The following is a 19,637-nucleotide window of genomic DNA, read 5'->3' on the forward strand; positions in this document are numbered from 1 at the left end:
ATGTTAAAAGACCAGAGGGGTAAATAAATCATTTTATACATATGCTCATTGAATTTTTTTATATTACATGTGGATTTCTCTTTTTCTGCTCAGATTACTCTTTTTGTCTACATGAATTACACTTTTTCCTAGCCACAGGTTGGCATGTATGCATTGGTAATGTGGCAGGTGACAATTATTAAAGCCCTCTATTGTTTTAGTACAGTCCAATCATCAATAATATGGTAGATGACAATTATTATAGCCCTCTATTTTTTTAGTACACCCCAAGCATCAGTAATGTGGCAGGTGACAATTATTATAACCATATATTGTTTTAGCACAGTCCAAGCATCAGTAATGTGGTAGATGACAATTATTATAGCCATAAATTGTTTTAGTACAGCCCAAGCATTAGTAATGTGGCAGGTGACAATTATTATAACCATATATTGTTTTAGTACAGTCCAAGCATCAATAATATGGTAGATGGCAATTATTATAGCCCTTTATTGTTTTAGTACACCCCAAGCATCAGTAATGTGGCAGGTGACAATTATTATAACCATATATTGTTTTAGCACAGTCCAAGCATCAGTAATGTGGTAGATGACAATTATTATAGCCATAAATTGTTTTAGTACAGCCCAAGCATCAGTAATGTGGCAGGTGACAATTATTATAACCATATATTGTTTTAGTACAGTCCAAGCATCAGTAATATGGTAGATGGCAATTATTATAGCCCTCTATTGTTTTAGTACAGTCCAAGCATCAATAATGTGGTAGATGGCAATTATTGTAGCCCTCTATTGTTTTAGTACAGTCCAAGCATCAATAATGTGGTAGATGGCAATTATTGTAGCCCTCTATTGTTTTAGTACAGTCCAAGCATCAGTAATGTGGTAGATGGCAATTATTGTAGCCCTCTATTGTTTTAGTACAGTCCAAGCATCAGTAATGTGGTAGATGGCAATTATTATAGCCATAAATTGTTTTAGCACAGTCCAAGCATCAGTAATGTGGTAGATGGCAATTATTATAGCCCTCTATTGTTTTAGTACAGTCCAAGCATCAGTAATGTGGTAGATGGCAATTATTATAGCCATAAATTGTTTTAGCACAGTCCAAGCATCAGTAATGTGGTAGATGGCAATTATTATAGCCCTCTATTGTTTTAGTACAGTCCAAGCATCAATAATGTGGTAGACGGCAATTATTATAGCCCTCTATTGTTTTAGTACAGTCCAAGCATCAGTAATGTGGTAGATGGCAATTATTATAGCCATAAATTGTTTTAGCACAGTCCAAGCATCAGTAATGTGGTAGATGGCAATTATTATAGCCCTCTATTGTTTTAGTACAGTCCAAGCATCAATAATGTGGTAGATGGCAATTATTGTAGCCCTCTATTGTTTTAGTACAGTCCAAGCATCAGTAATGTGGTAGATGGCAATTATTATAGCCCTCTATTGTTTTAGTACAGTCCAAGCATCAATAATGTGGTAGATGGCAATTATTATAGCCATAAATTGTTTTAGCACAGTCCAAGCATCAGTAATGTGGTAGATGGCAATTATTATAGCCCTCTATTGTTTTAGTACAGCCCAAGCATCAAAAACATGGCAGATGAGAACTGTTATAGCCCTCTGTTGTTTTAGTATAGCCCAAGCATTAACAATATTTTAGATGACATTGGTGCTGGTAAACCTTTAAACTTTTCAGAATACCAGCAACTTAGCCATCATTGAGTTTGCCTTGCCCTCTTGGTTTCACAAACCATAACATTAATATGTTAAACAGAATTAAACTCCACTATTTGCAAATCTTATATCATTCAAGTTTTTGAAGGGGGTTTGTTCCATTCTGCTTTGGATAAAAAATACATCATCCATCCATGGTACTGTCATGCACAGCTATGAATACAAAGGTTCCAACACTATTGCTTCAGTTTCAACCAAGTCTGGTTTATATTTTTACCAAGGTATCAGAAGAGGTCATAAATGATTGTTCCATGCCAGTATTCAAATTTTTTATTCAGTTTGAACAAATTCACAATTAAATTTGATTTTAAACTTTCTCAGAGAATACAGGCTTGCCAATCCTTTTGATCTTGATCATGAGTCTTATTGAAATGACTCTTATGGAATAATTGCAAAATCACATTTCCAATCCTCTATAGCTTTGAAGCTGTTTGAACTAGGATTAAACATTATATCTTCATTAGATGTGTTATGTGCCATTATAGGAATCAAGGCCAGGGTCACTGTTTAATATATGAATTTTTATTCACACTTACCATTCTGATCCATAACTTTTGGCTGTTAGAGATTAAGGTATGAACGTTATTTACTTGTTTATCATCATTTAAAGATGTGATATATACCTTTTTGGGAGTCCGATCACTAAGGTCAGGGCTACAGGTAATTTTTTGTTTTCCATGACACTTTCCTTTCTGCTCTGTAACTTTAGAGCCATTTCATATTAGGGATGAAATTATTTATACTTATCATTAGAAAGTGACTCATGTACTGGTGACTAACTTACTTTGAACACTTTGTTACTGTTACTCCCCCTGAATGGTCATATCATCAGTGAGTTTTCACTAAAAGTCTTATTTTGTTTAGTTGTTCCTAAATGAAAATTCCACCAGTCTGATATCCAATATAGCCACAATGATAACCATCTTAAAAATCACGTGATCAATACTTCCTAGAGAGAAAGTCATATCCATGTGGGGTTTCCTAACTGAAAATAGTTACTATCTCATATCCACTTTGCCACCATGGTTGCCTTCTTGAAAATTTTGTCTCCAGTATTTTATGGTACTGAACACCTTCATATTGCACGCATGTGCCTAAAGATAGTATAGTGATTTAGAAACTACTTTGTAAACAAACCATGTACACTCATGTAGTAGACGTTTAAGGTTTTGGTTGATTAAATTTATGTAAAGATGTGGACAAGTTCACTGAGAAACAGAACTTTCAAAGAACCAAATGAATGAACGTGATTATCACAATGTCAGCAACAAATGTGAGAGACGTAGTAATTGAAAATGCCATTCCAATCATTCAAACAGTATATTAGGAGAATATTCATATCTTCTCACAAATAGAATGGTTAAGACTATGTGCTCTCTAGGGTATAAAAAAAATTAGCATAGAAGAGCATATTAAAGCCAATTATCACATGTCTGTCCGAGATGTACCATTTTCCAAGTCTGTCAGAATACTAGATTCAAGAAAAAAAATGCAACTGAAAGTTTTGGTAAGAAACTAAGAGCCTCAGAGCCAATAATCCAAGATGACAAAAAAATTATTATTTCCACTGGGTAAATGGAACGTTACACAACAGCTGCTTTTAAATTTTTCCTATGTTACTATTTTGATACAATGTTAGGCTAGCGATAGTGGACACAGTATGTGATACAGATCATAGCTGGGGTCCCTCCAACAGTGAGGTGCAAGCGATAGGGCATAAGCATGTTTTCTTTAGCAGGTAATAAGAATGGTAATAAATATACTTACATTTATGCATCTTGAATTTTCTCAGAATTTACTTTCTTAGTTCTTCATATCTGACCAACATGTCCTACAAAACCTGATAGACACTGAAACTGTACTGGAATTTCAAGTAGGCCTAGCCTACATTTCCATTTGAAATCAATTCAATTCATTATTGAACTGAAATGATCCAATAATCCATTCCATGATAATCAGAAAAACAGAATTTAGTTGGAGCAACATAGAAACAAAATCCATTCGCACTCATTCACAACGAAACTCTAAATTTCAATTTTAAGTAGGCCAAAATGACAATTCTTTTTTAAGCTGATGTAGAGCGTGTGATTAAGTTAAAAGGTTGCTGGTTGGCGCTATGTGCACATGAATACTGTTATTGTGTATTGATGAATCTTTGGCTGTGAATTTATTTTGGAATAAAGCATAAATTCAGTTACATTGTTTCTTGTAATGTCTTTTATTATTAAGCCTTAGGTAGTTAAACAAAAGAAGCATATAATAAAAAGGTTACTACATTTGTATGGGAAAATATGAACTCGTATTTTTATCTGAAAAATACCGCACTCTGCAAGGTTGTGTGGTATTTTTCTGAAAAACTCATTCATGTTCTTCCATACAAATGCAGTAATTATAAGTATCACAACTACTATACAGAAAGTCATTTTTATATGGGTTTTCACCAGAAAACTTTTTATGGTGTCTAGTTTGTCCTAATTGAAAATCTTGCCAATCTTACATTCACTGTAGGAATGGTGATATTAACTGGGGTTTTCATCAGAGGTGTCAAATAATGTCTACTTGGTCTTAATTGAAATTGGTGCCAATGTTTCATCCAATATGGGCACCACAGCAGCTAATTTTAAAATCTGTTATTTCTGAAGAATAGCTGGCATGGTTTCAACTCTCAGCAGTTATAATGAAGAAAGTCTTAACTTGAATTCATGGAAATTCTTTTTGGCTAGTAGAGCGTAAGTCGCTTTGAGGGACTCTTTATTATGGAATTATAGTCTTGAATCAGTCAGATTATCAATTGGAATCTTGATCAGTATTTTTTAAATTTTATCATGTAATTTATGGCTAGTAATTCATAACAACAGGTATCAGTCTGTTTCAGTATTTATCAGTCATTTTTATGGTGTTTTTTATGGGTAGAAATTCATAACAATAGGTATCAGTCTGTTTTGAAAAACAGCTAAAAATCTGTTCTTCAGAGAAAAAGAATAAACCCAGTGCCAGCTCCTTAGTCGAATTATGCAGGAACTCGGTGGATGATGATGCCAGAAAAGACTACAAGCCAACAGCTGAAAAGAGAAGTAAAGACAAAGATAAGGACAAAGACAAAGAACGGTCACCAAGACTTAGCAAATCTGCTGGAACTCTGGCTGCTAAGTCAGGTAGTGTAGATAATATTTTAACCTCATTATGTGTGATGTGAGACTTAAGTTTTTAAATGTGATCTCAATTGAGAAACTTGTTTTGGTGTTGAGAGTAGATACGATAAATGTGATGGTGAGCCATTAAAGTAGCACTACTTAAGATAGCTTTCTGTTTGAATCAGACGCCATTTCAAAATGGCTGGTGTTTTGCAATGCTGTACCATCAATTTTATTTTTCAAATACATTACCTGATCATAATATATTTGGAATGCATCACATACCATGCAGATATAATCCTTCATGTTTTGTTTTGATAAGCATCAGTTTTATTTGCCTCCACCTGCAGGTAGAATCATTGATATAATACACATATTTGAGATGCAGGTTCAGCACCCAAATGTCAAAGAGGCTTTCTTTTCACATCATTGACTGAATCAAATTTTAATTGGTTTTTCATACTGATGTCCCAGCTATTAGCAGAGACATTACACGTCTGGGAATGTTTAAAAAAAACATGTATGTGTTACCCACATATATGGACCAGAAGCCCTTCCTTTACTTGCAGCAGTTGGATCCATGCTCAACTTGGTTTGTCCATGCCTAGACTTTTCCATTGAGAATCCTACTGGTCTTGCTTGGGAGTCAATCTCTTGAATGGAGCATGTGCTTTGCAGAGCAGCTTAGCATGCACTTGCCAGTACAGTAGTGGTATCCTTTATTTTGCAACTTGTGGAGAGAATTGGCTTTCTCTCTGTGTCTGCTTTTCTGAGAAATCACCACTAAGCTTAGATTGCAGACCCTTTTGTTCTTCTTTCTCTTTCAGAGACAGGGATATACCCCTCAAAGCATGCCAAATGGGGAAACTTTCCACTGAGCCCTTTTCCTTGTTAAGAACTTGCTTTCCAAGGGCCACAGATAAAAAGATGTGGGAAGAGAAGGTTTGTTATGGATCTTGTTTCTTTCCTCAACAGCCTCCATCTAGCAGGAGAAATTCCAGTGGGAGAGACTCTGCCTGGATGACACATGGCTCTTGCAAATGTTATTGTAGGTTTACAGATCACAGTCAGCAACCCTTTCCTCGGTGTCAAGGACTTCTTCTGTTCAGTCATCTCAAGAAACCCATTGAAAGCTATCATTTAGCTGCAGGAATAAACAGTAGAGATTGTTAATGTTTTTAGCTCACAGGGATTTAACTCCAGACCTTCACCTAGGTCCAAGAGCCTTTGGCAAGCTTCATCCAATCATGGATCTACAAACTTTCATCCACTTCATTTTGCACCACGTTCAGAAACAAAGACAACAGGATTGGTTCTTAATTCTGTTCAGGACATTTCACAGTCATCCTAAACCACTGGAATACTTACTTATGTATGTAATAGGTTTTTACAGTACCTTCAGAACTAAAGTAGCTTTGTAGTGTCAAGAGAAGGTTAAGAAAGAAAGATGTGTATCTTTACATATCCAGACACAAATCTTTTTGGATTTGTCAGGGCTTTTGCAACCAGGTCAGGCTGAGCGAAAGTTCACTTGTACCTCCTTAGGCATAGATAAAGCCAGTTTCTTCTTAGCCATATCAAGTGGGCAAATTAAGCATTGACTTACAGTGTGATGATGCATGTCAAATTCCACTACCTGTTTCAGAAACTTGTGCAGTTAACATATATAACATGTGACTTTATGTATATAGATAATTGCTTTACAGTAGCAATAATTAACTGACTTAGCAATATATTAAAGTACTAATGATGAAATAGCTCATAAATTGTGAAGATTTTAAACCTAAATGTCAGCATAGGAAATTTACTATGGATCATTAATATGAAAAAATTTCTTATGGACCAAAAAATTGGTCTCTTAACACAAGTGACCTAAGAATGAGGTTCAACTTCCAGACTCGGCTTTTTAATAACTATTAACAAATACCAAATCGTACTACTGTTAATAATAATAATATTACCACAAAAGCAATTTTTCTAAGTAGTGCTGTAGTAGAAATTAAATTCTTAACATAACAATGGAGATGAAACTTAAACTAACAGACTGTATTGAGTATGGTGCATTTATTTGATCTGTTTAAACATCATTTTACCTAAGCAGTGCATTTCTTAGGTAAACAAAAGCTTTTTTTGCACACATAAAGCAGTCTGGTTACCGGAGTGAACACTTAAAGCAGTAAGAAAGCATTGTTTGGTTAGGAAACACATGCATATTGACCATGGAAGGCAGGTGACCATTTGATTCATGGCTTTAATTGAGAAAATTCCATTGATGAAATGAGAATGGCTGTTAAGACTGGGTGACTGTTAAATAAAGATGACCATTATGGCAGGTTTGACTGAATATACAAAGCTGAAATACAAGTGCATGTTGGAAATTACTTCCCAACCCAAATCATATGTCCAGTGACTTCTCCCAAAAATTTGGACCTGACTTAAATATATATCCTTGGAGCTTCACAAGAATCTTAGAGTAATGTTATATTTCTAAGCCTCCTTCATGTCCATAATATCAACCTACCTAGCTGGCATTCTACAAATGCTCCAGGTCAGTCATTTTTGTACCAAGACATGAAATCACTTGTTTTACTGCTGCTTTGTCTTGGACTCTTTGCCAGCAGAGACAAATAAAACTACATCCTATACCAGCAATCTATTCATCTGAGCACTCAATTCAAAACCCTCTTGTAGTACACTGGCCCCTCTTGGGAATATGTTTTAAAATCATTCTGGTGGTGTTTAACATTCACACAAATTAATTTTCTTCTCCTTTTGGGTTCCTTCATTGTAACATTGGATTGTATTATTTTGGGCCACGTGTTCATGAGACCATTGCAGATGATCCTTGTATCTCAGTTATTGCCAGACTTTGCCCTCAAGACAGGATGATCAACTTTCATACAGTTATGATGATCATGTTTTGGATATGTGGTGTCCCATCTCAGCAAATGGGAGTACCTTACATGGCTTAATACTGGCATCCCACAACAGGAGCAATCCCTAGAAATCAAGATATGCTCAGATGCCAGCACAACAGACTGGAGCACCCACATCCTGCCTGCCATCCCTGAAGTGAGCATTGTACTCTTTAGGAGAGTAATTTACATAATTAATTGATTGAAGATGAAGGCTGTTGTGCCTGTAAATCTGGGCAGATGACCACACCTGGAATGGGTATTCTGATTATGTCTGACAAATCAGCTGTCCCAGTCAAATCAGAAAGCAAGGTGAAAACAAGTCCATTGACCTCTGCTTCCTGGTTTGGGATTTTCTCTGGTGGTGTAATCATCAACACATTCACATCCATCAGATCCTGGGCATGATGGGACTCAATGGCCATGTGGATTCTTGTCAAATGGTTCTTTCTCTTCCTGGTCTTCAGTTAAATGATAAAATGGATTGCAAAGCTGTTGACTTTTCATTTTCTCTATTCTTAGATTTGAAAGCCTGTGTAGACAACACACGTTACCTGCACTGGAATGGCCATGCATACACATTTCCCCCCACCTCTCTGATTCCAATAACTTGTAAAAAAGTGAGGGAATCAGAGTGCCATCTAGTCTTGATTACTTCCCTCAAATGAAAAAAATCGTGGATCACCAAACTATTGAACTTACAAGTGGGGATCCCCAGGAAAATCCTGCCTTCTCCCTACCAGCTGTAACAATCATGAATGCAGGTCTGGCATCCAAACAAAGATAAGCAAAACCTGCAAACCAGACTTGTATCAAGCAAGCCCTCAGAAGAAAATTTTCTCAGCTCAAGTGGTTCACAGAAATATTCTGGTAAGAAGGTGCACCATTTTGAAAGCAACTGAGGGGAAATGGAAAGTTTTCTAGCAGTGGTGCCAGTGGAAACACATCTCTCCTTTAAAATCATCTGCATCACAGTTAGCAAACTTCCTCCTTTGGCTCTTGGAGAAGTTAACTCCCTTCACAATCATGGGATACCTTCTACACATGTCAGCATCAAATAGGGAGGATATGGGCCAGAACAAAGTAATTTCTGACCTTCCTGCAAATTTTAAATTGTCTCAACTGTAGGCTATTCCCCTTTGTCCAGAATGGAATATTATGTGGATTTTGATGTGGCTGAATAAGATACCTTTCAAACCACTCTCTGGAGCCTTCATGACTCATCTCTCTTACAAACCTGCTTTCTAGTCATTCTAGTTACAGCAGGAAGGATCAGTGAAAAACTTATTGGTCTGTCCAGATTTTGTACAGTTATGATATGATGGTTTGGTTTTGCTCTTGACAGCTCTTGACAGCCCTTGACAGCTCTTGACAGCCCTTGCTTTCATTGCTCTGGCTCATGTGAATGAGTCCCTTTGTCTTTCAGTCCATGTCTTCCTCAGAACCTTTGCCACAGACTGGTCTGCAAGACAACATAAGGACTATGAAGTGTACCCAAAGTGAACTAAGTCAGTCAGACGAGGGAGACCACACTAAGAAGGAAAGGACAGTATTTCAGCTCAGGCTGTGTCATCTTGGATATATACAGAAAACTGCATACATGTTTTTTATTTGCGTCAGTGGAAAGAACAAGTTGCATATGACATAGGGATATGTCGTTTCCCTCGTATGCTTTCAAAAAATGGCTTGCCTTTCTTTCCCCATACTGAGCACAAAACACGAATGCAGTTTTGTATTTATTGCATACCCTTCTTTATGCTTTCTAAATAACTTTAACTTGACTGTATAAATTAAATTTAAAATGAACAGGGATTTATTAAAGTTCAGTTCATTGCATCTAAAAATATCGACATGCAGATGTTAAAAAAGGCACCCAGGTAGTTCCAGTATGGGTGTTTGACATGGAAATACAGACTAAACAGCTGTATCAAATGCCAGATCAAGAATATCAGATTAAATGAGTATGTAAAAACATAGATTATCTACTCAGCTTACAAGGAACCAAACCAAGATTTGTGCAGATTGGTGCAGGAGGTAAGGGTGTTCACCATTAACATCGCATTTGAGCACAACTGTTCTCTGACATCATGCAAGCTGTAGATTTTACCATAAAGACCTTTTACTCTAGCAGGTTTTGTTTGACCTTGTGGGACCCAATAGGCTAGCATCAGTGGTCAAGGTTCACAATGATGCTGGTTACTCTTCTGTTGCAGAATTTGTAGGAATGAAAGCTTTTCTCTAAACCATGTCCATTTACTAATCATTCAACTCAAAGCAGCATCATGTACATTATGACACTGGAGATTGTGAAGATTGGGCCAACTCTAACATTCTGTATCTCTTACTCTACTCGTATATTATGATCAGTTAATGTATTGAAGAAATCTTTTTACTTTTGAAAGTAAAATTTTTTCTATAATACTTACCTGATCATAATACAGGCACAACCTCCCAAGCCCTTCCTGCTGTCACATCATTGGAAAAATGTGCACATCCACTTCATTTATAACTAATGAAATTAATGGGATCTGGCACCAGTTCTATATCCAAGGGGAAAAACTCTTGTCAGACATCTACCTTGGCAAGCACATCCTTTTTTGTTTGAGAGGTCTGTATTTGCAAGATAGTGGATGCACTCCTGATGTATTTTATCATCAAAGAAACCTATCTTCCTCAAGAAAATGGGTTGTAAATTCTTTAGGCACTAGTGGGACATTTATGTTCCATGAACACATTCTAGATTTCCCTGTGACATGTATATTTATCTTTTCAGAGGACAGACATATTACTCTGCCCTTGATCGACTTGTCTTTTGAGGACATGCCGCTTACCGATTTGGCTCTTGATTTGGAGAAAATCAAGATCCCTAAACCACCTAGTACCAGCCATGGTCATACAGCTACACGCCCTTACCACAGACAGCAACAGGGGTAGGGAATTAAATACTGTATTATTTTCAGAGTATTGTCATTATTGAAAATATCTGGACCATAATACAATTTCCAGGCATCAGATATGTTTTCTTAATAAAAATAAAAAATTCAGGTTTGAACCTAAACTTTGGAATGTTTTGCCTGTAAGCCTACTTTACATGATCATGACACTGGTTTGATCATCTGAAGTGGCTGATTTCCCGTTGATAAGCTTAATTTTGGATGTAGTTGATTTGGTCTTCAAAACCTATGATAGTAGTCTAGGCGATTTTGCCCATATGCGTATTTGGATTACACATTTCCTTATTGTAGTGTTCAGATGGTTTCTAGAACTTTTTAATGATGGCTTATCATTCAGATTTTTCCAGTTTCATTTGATGCATATCATTTGAGTGATACATTCTATTGTCTCAGACGTTATATAAAAAATATCCCACTATTACAGCTTGCTCCAGTCAGCAGTTGTGTACAGTATTATAATCAGGTCGCTGGCATGGTTTGAGGTTAATTTCTTTTGAAGATGGAGGTCCTTCTTAATCGGTTTATTTTGTCAGCTATTCACGTCTATTTAAGCAACTTGATGTCTGCTATTGCAGAAATTAAAGTAATTATAGATTACAGGACCAGTTACTGCAGATATGTACACAAAGAGACTAACATATTTTTACAGGCAAAAGAAAAACAAACACCAGAACTACATCTGGGTTTCTGGATTGTAAAAGATTACTCTGAAACATTATCATGTTTTTTTATTGATAAGCATTGATGAAATTTAACTTAATTAACCTAGCCTACTTCTGAGTTGCATTTAATTTGCATGGTATGACATTCATCGAGTTTGGCCTCAATCTGTGACACAGTCCTGACTAGAGCAATTATAGTTTTCTAACAAGATATTCTGGAAACATGATAATTCTCATTGGCATATAAATTATCTTGACAGGAAGATAAATAATTATTTTTTGTTTAATGTGCAGATAGTTTCATTGATGATAGTAGTTTTATGTCATATTAATTGTGCCTGGGTAGGAAGTGATAAACCACTCATCCAAAGTTCATCATCTAACCCACATTTCATGGATCAAAGATAATTAAGTATTTACCTTCTTCAACTCTTAACTTTAGTGCTTATGAAAGTTTCAAATTGAGATGGTTGCCCTCAATGTTGTTAAAGGGAACTTATTAGTCCAGCTTTTATTAAGTGTCATTGATAAAGCTGTCTGATATGACACTTATCTTTCAGATGTTTTTTTTTACCCATCCATAAACCTGTTGATTTTGGTTTCATTTGGTCAAAGGTCAGAGTCACAGTGATTGCAAAAGAAAATTGATTTTCTCATAATCATGTGAGTTTTACATCACTAACCTGGGTCAAACTGTGTTGCACTTGTTTAAGCAATAATCCTAGTGATTTTGTGGTCAAAAGGTCAAAGATAAAGGTCACATATTAAGACCAAACTTTATGGATGACTTGCTGTTTTGATAAAATGAAAGACTATTGAATTGCCAGTAAAAAAAAAAATGACCGAAAGTAGAAAAGTGTTTTCCACTCAGCAAAATTAAATCTACATCAAAGTCCTGGACCTAACTTTGTAGAAGGTTTACATTTGGGGCAAGGAAGAAGTTTATGGATTTTGGGGTCAAAGCATGAAAGGTCAGGGTTACTGAGACTGGAAGCAGAAAAATGATTTCCACACAATAACTTTGGTTCTACATTACTCGCCTGGACTAAATATTGGATGGCTTGCATTTAGGGTAAAGTAGAATCCTATTGTTTTGGGGTAAAAGGGCCAAAAGGTCATAATTACTCAGGCCTAAAAATGATTTCTGCACATACATTTCAGTTTTTTACAATATATTATCACCAGGCTTTCAGATGACATACATGTTTGGTAAGAACAAGCATTTTGAATTTAGCATCAAAGTACAAAGCTCATGATCATTGTGATTGAATGGAAAAAAAAGTCTTTGATTTTAGACTTAAAAGGTCAAATGTCAGGGTCATTGTTTCTCAAAGAAAAATTGATTTAAAAGAAAATGTTTCGTTCTAGAGTAAGTTCCTTGATCAAACTTTGTGGATGGCTTGCACTTAGGGTAATAAAAAGATCTGTAGATTTGGCAGGTTCAGAAGGTCTTGGTCATTGGTAAACCTAATAAGAAAGTAATGTTTCAGTAAGTTTAGATACCTTAAAACCATTAGTCAGTAATCTCTTGAGTCAGTCTTGCCATACAAGTGCATACATCGAGAACTATTAATCCTGATGTTGATGTATAATGTGCTATTCACAGTACTTTTGTTCCTCATTATTATTCTCTGTCATAAAATATATTGCTAGTTTTGAAAATAAAAGTTGAAAAAAAAAGTGACAATCCCTGATAATAATCTAGTGGGCTACCTAAATTAAACATACAGTAGCCTATACCCAGCATTCTGGTACCCTTGGGCTACCAGCCATAAGATTTGCTGGACACTGAACATAGAAAGAAGACAGTTTAACTTGTTTGAATAAAACATCTTATTTGTTACCATGCATCTCGTTGAATAGGGGATCCAGTGGCGTGTCCAGTGAGAGAACCAAATCAGAGGCCAATGTAATGAGTGAGGGTGCAGCTGGGTTAAACAAGGAATTGAAAATAGGTAGGATTCATTAAACATTTAGATAAAAAGCTGCATGTTGCATTGATCAGTTATAATTTGTCTGCATTTGTATTATGGGTCAGACTGTTCTGTATCAGAGTTGCATCTAGGATTTAGTAAACTCGGGCACTGACCCCTTCCCCTTCTTCAGGTTGAAAAAGGTGGGCAACTCTGGTCATAGATGGGACTTCTCAACAGAGCATAATTCTTTTTTACTGAAAATAAAACTAGAACAAGAGCGAGTGTTATAATATATATCTGTTTTTAACTGGTCATAAAATTTGAAAAAGAAAATCAGTATTCTCTCTCTCTTTAGCTCATGTTTTAAAATTGCTTTTCTTCTTTTTAAATTACACTTGCCAGTAAAAAGAAAAATCCAAGCTGTATTTCCACCATACAGTCTCTTGTATGTCCATTCATAAGTTTTGATAAGCACTGAATGTTTAAACTTTGCTGTCACGTGAAATACAATTGAAATGAAGACTCTCCAAAAGCAGATTCAGTACAAGCTTGTTCTTTGTCAACATGTACCTGAACATCATGTTTGACATACCAGCATTACTGTCATTAGTATCTACATCAGTCGTTCAGATTCATCAATAGAACAAAACAGCTGGTACATTATATGATGGTAATCTGACAGTATAAGATGTGGAACCTGATAAGCATGGGGATGTGTAATGTTCTTACTGCCATAACAATCAATGCAGTGGGGTTATTGTCCAACAGTGTCCAGGGAAAAACAGACCAAATTCTCAAGAATATCTCACATAGTTGACAACTTAGAGTGTAATTGCATTATTAGTACTCTATTTACCCTGATGCATTTTTCATTATCATGCAAATCCAATCAATCTATTTCTTTGAATTTTTCATTCTCTCCTGTCTGCTATTTCTGTTCTTTGACGATTGATAGTACTTGAAGAATGCTAAGTCAGTTGAAAGGGCATAGTTCTTTTAATTAAATAAATATGAGTAATCACATTCAACCTAATATGATTTAAAGATATTCATTTCATTAAAGAAACTTGACTTCAAGTGATATTGGCATTCCTCAGCATTGTTCTTCAACCAGCTGAAAGTCCGCAGAGCAGTACTGTACAGGAGTAGAACAGATAACTTCTCCACTTCACGGAAATGGAGCACACAAAATTCATGGAAGTTTGTGCCCAATCCTAAGTTTTTTTATGATTATGTCTTCACAGATTCAATCATTTTGTGCAAAATTTTCAATTTTAGCAGGATTTGTACAGTTGCTTGTTCTAGATGCAACCCTTATTATAGTATGCTGTTCTGTCTATTCATCAATCAATATTTGCTTGTCCAGTCCATATATTTGTCTGTGTGATTTGGACTTTTAACATAGCTTTAACAAGTTTTCAGTCATATTGTTATGAGGTCTGCAGTGTGGCAGTTTATAATGATGTCTAGCACTGGGGCATCATGCTGCAGACATGTAACATGATGTCTGACCCAGTCACATTATCCTGACATCAGGCCGACCAGTCCTAACACACCATGCAAGGTAGCTGTTTGTACGATTTTTGTTAAGTCTTTGGTATGACTCAGCTGGGGATCGAACCCATGACCTTCCGCATCCAAGGCAGACACTCTAACCACTAGACCACAGGAGCAGAAACTTTGCCCAAATATATATCATGATTAGACTGTGTGTCATATACCATAGTCCCACCCCTGCCTTAGAGTCGAGGACACAGCAAGGAAAATGTGTATGTGTGTGTTTTGTGATTTGAATTGAAGCTTTAAAAAAAATTCAGTCATATTGCTACAGTGTCTGCAGTGTGACAGTTTATAGTGATGTCTAGCATTGGGGCATCATGCTGCAGACATGTAGCATGATGTCCCACCCAGTCACATTGTCCTGACACCAGGCCGAACAGTCCTAACACTAACCTCTTAATGCTGAGTGCCAAGTGAGACAGCTGTCAGTACCATTTTTATAAGTTTTTGGCATGACTCGGCCAGGCTTCGAACCTGCGACCTCCCACATGAGGCAGACACCAAATGGCCCATTTAGAAGGTGGAAGAATGCAATGCATGCATCTTTGACATTAAATAATTAAGTTATTTTCCTACTTTACTGATTGTTGTAGAAGTTGTAAATAGATACATATGCATTAAAGTTTTAAAAATCAGTATTTGTTCTTGAGAATCAGTATTGTTGTCATAAGCAGTCAGTATTTTTTGTACTCTGGGGTTAGCAGCTTATGGATTCAGGGATGAAACTTGGCATACATATACATACCACAATGAATTCTATCTTCAAGGTCAAGGTCATGGTTGAATATTTTATGTTTTCATTACACTTCGCCTTCAACTTCATAAGTTCAAAGACATTTAGGATTGAGGGATGCAACTTGAGATGCTGTATTGCTGGAAGGTGTGTTACATACCACATTTAGGATGCTATATCGCTAGAAGGTGTGTTACATACCACATTTAGGATGCTGTATCACTAGAAGGTGTGTTACATACCACATTTAGGATGCTGTATTGCTAGAAGGCGTGTTACATACCACATTTAGGATGCTGTTTTTTAAGATCATGGTTATGACTCAGTATCTTAAGTTTTCTGTCTTGCTTTCCTTTCTACTCTTAAGTTTTCTGTCTTGCTTTCCTTTCTACTCTTAAGTCTTCTGTCTTGCTTTCCTTTCTACTCTTAAGTCTTCTGTCTTGCTTTCCTTTCTACTCTTAAGTTTTCTGTCTTGCTTTCCTTTCTACTCTTAAGTTTTCTGTCTTGCTTTCCTTTCTACTATATAAATTTGGAACCTTTTGAGATTAGGTGATTAAACTTTTATTTTGTATCATGTTTAGAAGATGAGTTGTGAACCACATTAGGGTCAAGGTCAGTGTCACAACACAAGTTTTCTATCACACCATTTTCCACTCCTGAGCTTTTTTAGATTAAATGATACATCATGATATACATTGGTGGATGTGTTGTTTACTACATTGGGAGTTTTATCTTGAAAGTCAGTGTTGTGGTGTTATATGAATTTTTCCAGTACACTTTTCTTGCCACTCAATAATGTTAGATCCATTTTGAGCTGATGTGAACAAACTTGGTATAACTGTGTATTATCACTAGATGCAGTAACACATACCACATTACAGATCTGTCTTCAGGTTGAGATCACAGGTCAGTATTTTAGGTTTCAGTTACAAGTTAAACACTTGCCCAGGTCAGCTTTCTGTGTATCCTTGGGAAAGGCCCCATTTCCTGTGTATCCTTGGGAAAGGCCCCATTTCCCCATTTCCTCATCATGATATCAAAATTTAAAAACAAGAAACAAAAAAACTAACACATGTGCACTTCTACTTTTTAACTTGCTTAAAATAAATGGATGAAGCTTGGTGTACTTATATTGAGTACATGCATTAGTGATTTTGGATTGCACACTCATTACCATGGATGTGGACCAAAGGGCCAAGGGATTAAGTCTCCACTACATATGGGTGAATGTCCACTATATCTGGTGTTGGGGCCCCGAGTGGCTGAGTGGTCTAAAGCGCTCTCTGTTACGGATCACTGCCATCTCACCTCTGTCTACATGGGTTTGAGTCTCGGATTCAGCCAGTGTGGGTATCTGAGAAAGCTTGCCAGTAGCTTCTCGTGGGTCGGTGGTTCTTTCCGGGGTTTTCCCGGGTTCTTCCTCCACCATTAATACTGGCCACCGTGTATGGTCTATCGTGTGCTGAAAAATGGCGTTAAACCCTGCAACAACAACAACATATCTGGTGTCTACCAGTCTAGTGGAACTCTCTGCCAGATTTTTTTTAGGCAGTATGATTTATGGCATTCCATGCTGATATTATTCATTCACCGTATGAATCAACATACCAAACAAATGATAGGAGAAACCCCAGTGCCATAAACCTGACCATGACAGAGTCGTTTTCATACTTTTATCAGTATAGTAGCAACATTGCTTGAGGTATTTATCAGTGGCATAGGTAGTCATACATACAGATAAATATCAGTAACGTAGAAAATAAAAACTTATTTTTAATTTCTTGAATATTTCCTAACACCTGCCCCTTGAAAGACCATACACCAAAAACAACTACCTTACTACAACATACATGCTTGTTAATTGACTACATCCACCTATTAGCATAGTCACATGCTGAAAGTTTCATACTGTTCTGCATGAAGCTTGAACTTTAAATCTCTTTCTCAATAAATTAAATTTCATAGAAGTTCTTGTACTGGTTATTAATTGGTCTTAGTTTCCATTTAATTTCCATGGTAGTATCAGAAACCCCTTTGAGGCAATCGTTGAAAGTAGTAATAAACCACAAAAAGCCTAATCTTATTACAAATGCATTAGACAGTCATGTCATATAGCTATCTTCTATTGTGTCTGTCCTTAGATAAGTTTTATCAAATTGAATAAATGACACGTCATGTTACCTCCTGTTTTGAATCAACAATGGTCATTCAAGAAGTACATCAGACATTGGTTGGTACCTTGATGCCACAGCTTCAGTGCTAATTTTAGTGCCATTTTTTCAGAATAAACATAAACTTCTGAATGAAATTTTTTTGTGGCCACAAAACCAAATGCTATAAAACTGTTCATTTGTGCAAAATTCATTAAGACTTGTAATATGAACTGAAGGACACAATGCAGTTAAGGACCAAGCATTTTATTTTTGGATTGGGGGGGCTTTGATTTTCCTTTCTAACCAGAATAAAAAGAAATTTCATTTTTCTCAAGATAATTTTTTCTCAACAGAGTTCTTCTTCTTTTCAGATTAGAGGAAGATCTATTTTTTCAAGCTATTTTGGGGCCAGAACATGTTTTTTCCCTTGACCCCCCCCAAATTAAATTAAATGGTCAGTCATGTAAGTTCTGATAAGTTTTACCATGGTTGGTTTGAAGCAGTATATAAAACAAAACCATATAAATTACATTTTTTGTTTCCCCATTAATTATTCGATGTAGTGCATACAAAATAAGTTTTAAAGTACTTATTTTAAAATTCATTGGGATTTTTTTAAAAAACATAAAGGAATTCTGTCCAGTAAAGCCACAAAAACTTTGATAATATGATGTAAAGACTTTACTGAATTAATTTTGATGCCTTTCTTTAAGCAGAAAAAGTTCAAAATAAATTAAATAATTGAAGTTAAATCAGACGGAATTGCTGCAGTTTTAAAATTGAACATGCTAACAATATTTGTCACAAACCTATCATAAATTCTAAAGATTCACAAAGAACAGGAAATAATTTGGATTTACAGCCTTTGAAGCCACAAACTCCCCTACCACCAGTTTTGAGTAGATAAAGAAATTCTTCAAATGATACCAGTTTGAACCCATTAAAAATATGAAAACACATAATAAAAGCAATCAATGCAAGTATAAGCAGAGATAGATTTATAGTATTATGACTCTGTGGGCATAAATTAAGTAATAAACAATAGTGAAAACCAAGCAGTTTTGTAAAATTCAACAAATAATTTACTTGCCTAAAATACAAAGTGAAGTTTACAAATTAAATTCCAGATAGTCCAAAAAGTTCTGTCACCAGTCCTAATAAATAAACATCAAATTAAATTCCAGTGGTGTTCAAAATACAATCCAGCGCTGAAGTCATTGATGTGCTTGTAGTCTTGAATGTACTAATGTACCAGTAGCCTGAAGTGTAATGATGTACTAACATTCTTCCAACTAGTCACAATAATATAATCCAAGATGTCCTTGTTTGAATTTGCTATAATTCCATATTAATGTTTCTTGCCAAGAATATTATTGAAGAACATTTTGTGTTTTCAGTGAATACAACAATAAGAATGATTCTGCTAAAGATGTTAAAGCCAGAATGAATAATTTCATACGTAAAGAGAGATTATATAAAAAAGCTAAGGCACAAAAGAAGAGCCAGGATGTTGGTCTAAAGTTCATGTCTAGAAAATTCTAAGCTGTAAACAGATAAAATCTGTTACTTAAACTATAATAAAGATACAAGTTCTTCATGGGGGAATTCCAGTAACCTGGACCTAGACCCAAATAATGTTTACCTCTGTTGATAATGATCCTGATATTTAACCTACACTTATAGAGAAATATTAACTATGTATTATTTATTTACCAAATTCAAAACAACAGAGTCCCCAAACAGGTATACAGTGGACTTGATTTTTGACAATTTTAAGTCCAAATTATAATTATACATAACATATAATCATGGAGAAAAAAAACTAACAAACAATACAAATTAAATATACATAACAATAGCTTTGGGAA

The 19,637-nt window shown here is 35.7% G+C and overlaps 1 protein-coding gene across 3 annotated transcripts in view; it reads left to right on the forward strand.

Annotated features, from left to right (window-relative positions):
• Nucleotides 1–19,637, forward strand: part of LOC149775319 (uncharacterized) — a 79,573-nt gene that overhangs the window by 52,295 nt on the left and 7,641 nt on the right. For all 3 annotated transcript variants that reach the window (XR_016416586.1, XM_089944120.1, XM_089944121.1), the window contains exons 19-21: nt 4,715–4,897; nt 10,565–10,721; nt 13,271–13,362. Coding sequence is in view for 2 of the 3 variants with exons in the window: in XM_089944120.1 (XP_089800246.1) it covers nt 4,715–4,897; nt 10,565–10,721; nt 13,271–13,362 (432 nt within the window). In the remaining variant the exon portion in view is untranslated. The remainder of the gene's footprint in view (nt 1–4,714; nt 4,898–10,564; nt 10,722–13,270; nt 13,363–19,637) is intronic.

The sequence above is a fragment of the Sinohyriopsis cumingii genome, chromosome 19 (genome assembly GCF_028554795.1).
Source record: "Sinohyriopsis cumingii isolate HCF-2022 chromosome 19, ASM2855479v2, whole genome shotgun sequence".
Lineage (NCBI taxonomy): Eukaryota > Metazoa > Mollusca > Bivalvia > Unionida > Unionidae > Sinohyriopsis > Sinohyriopsis cumingii.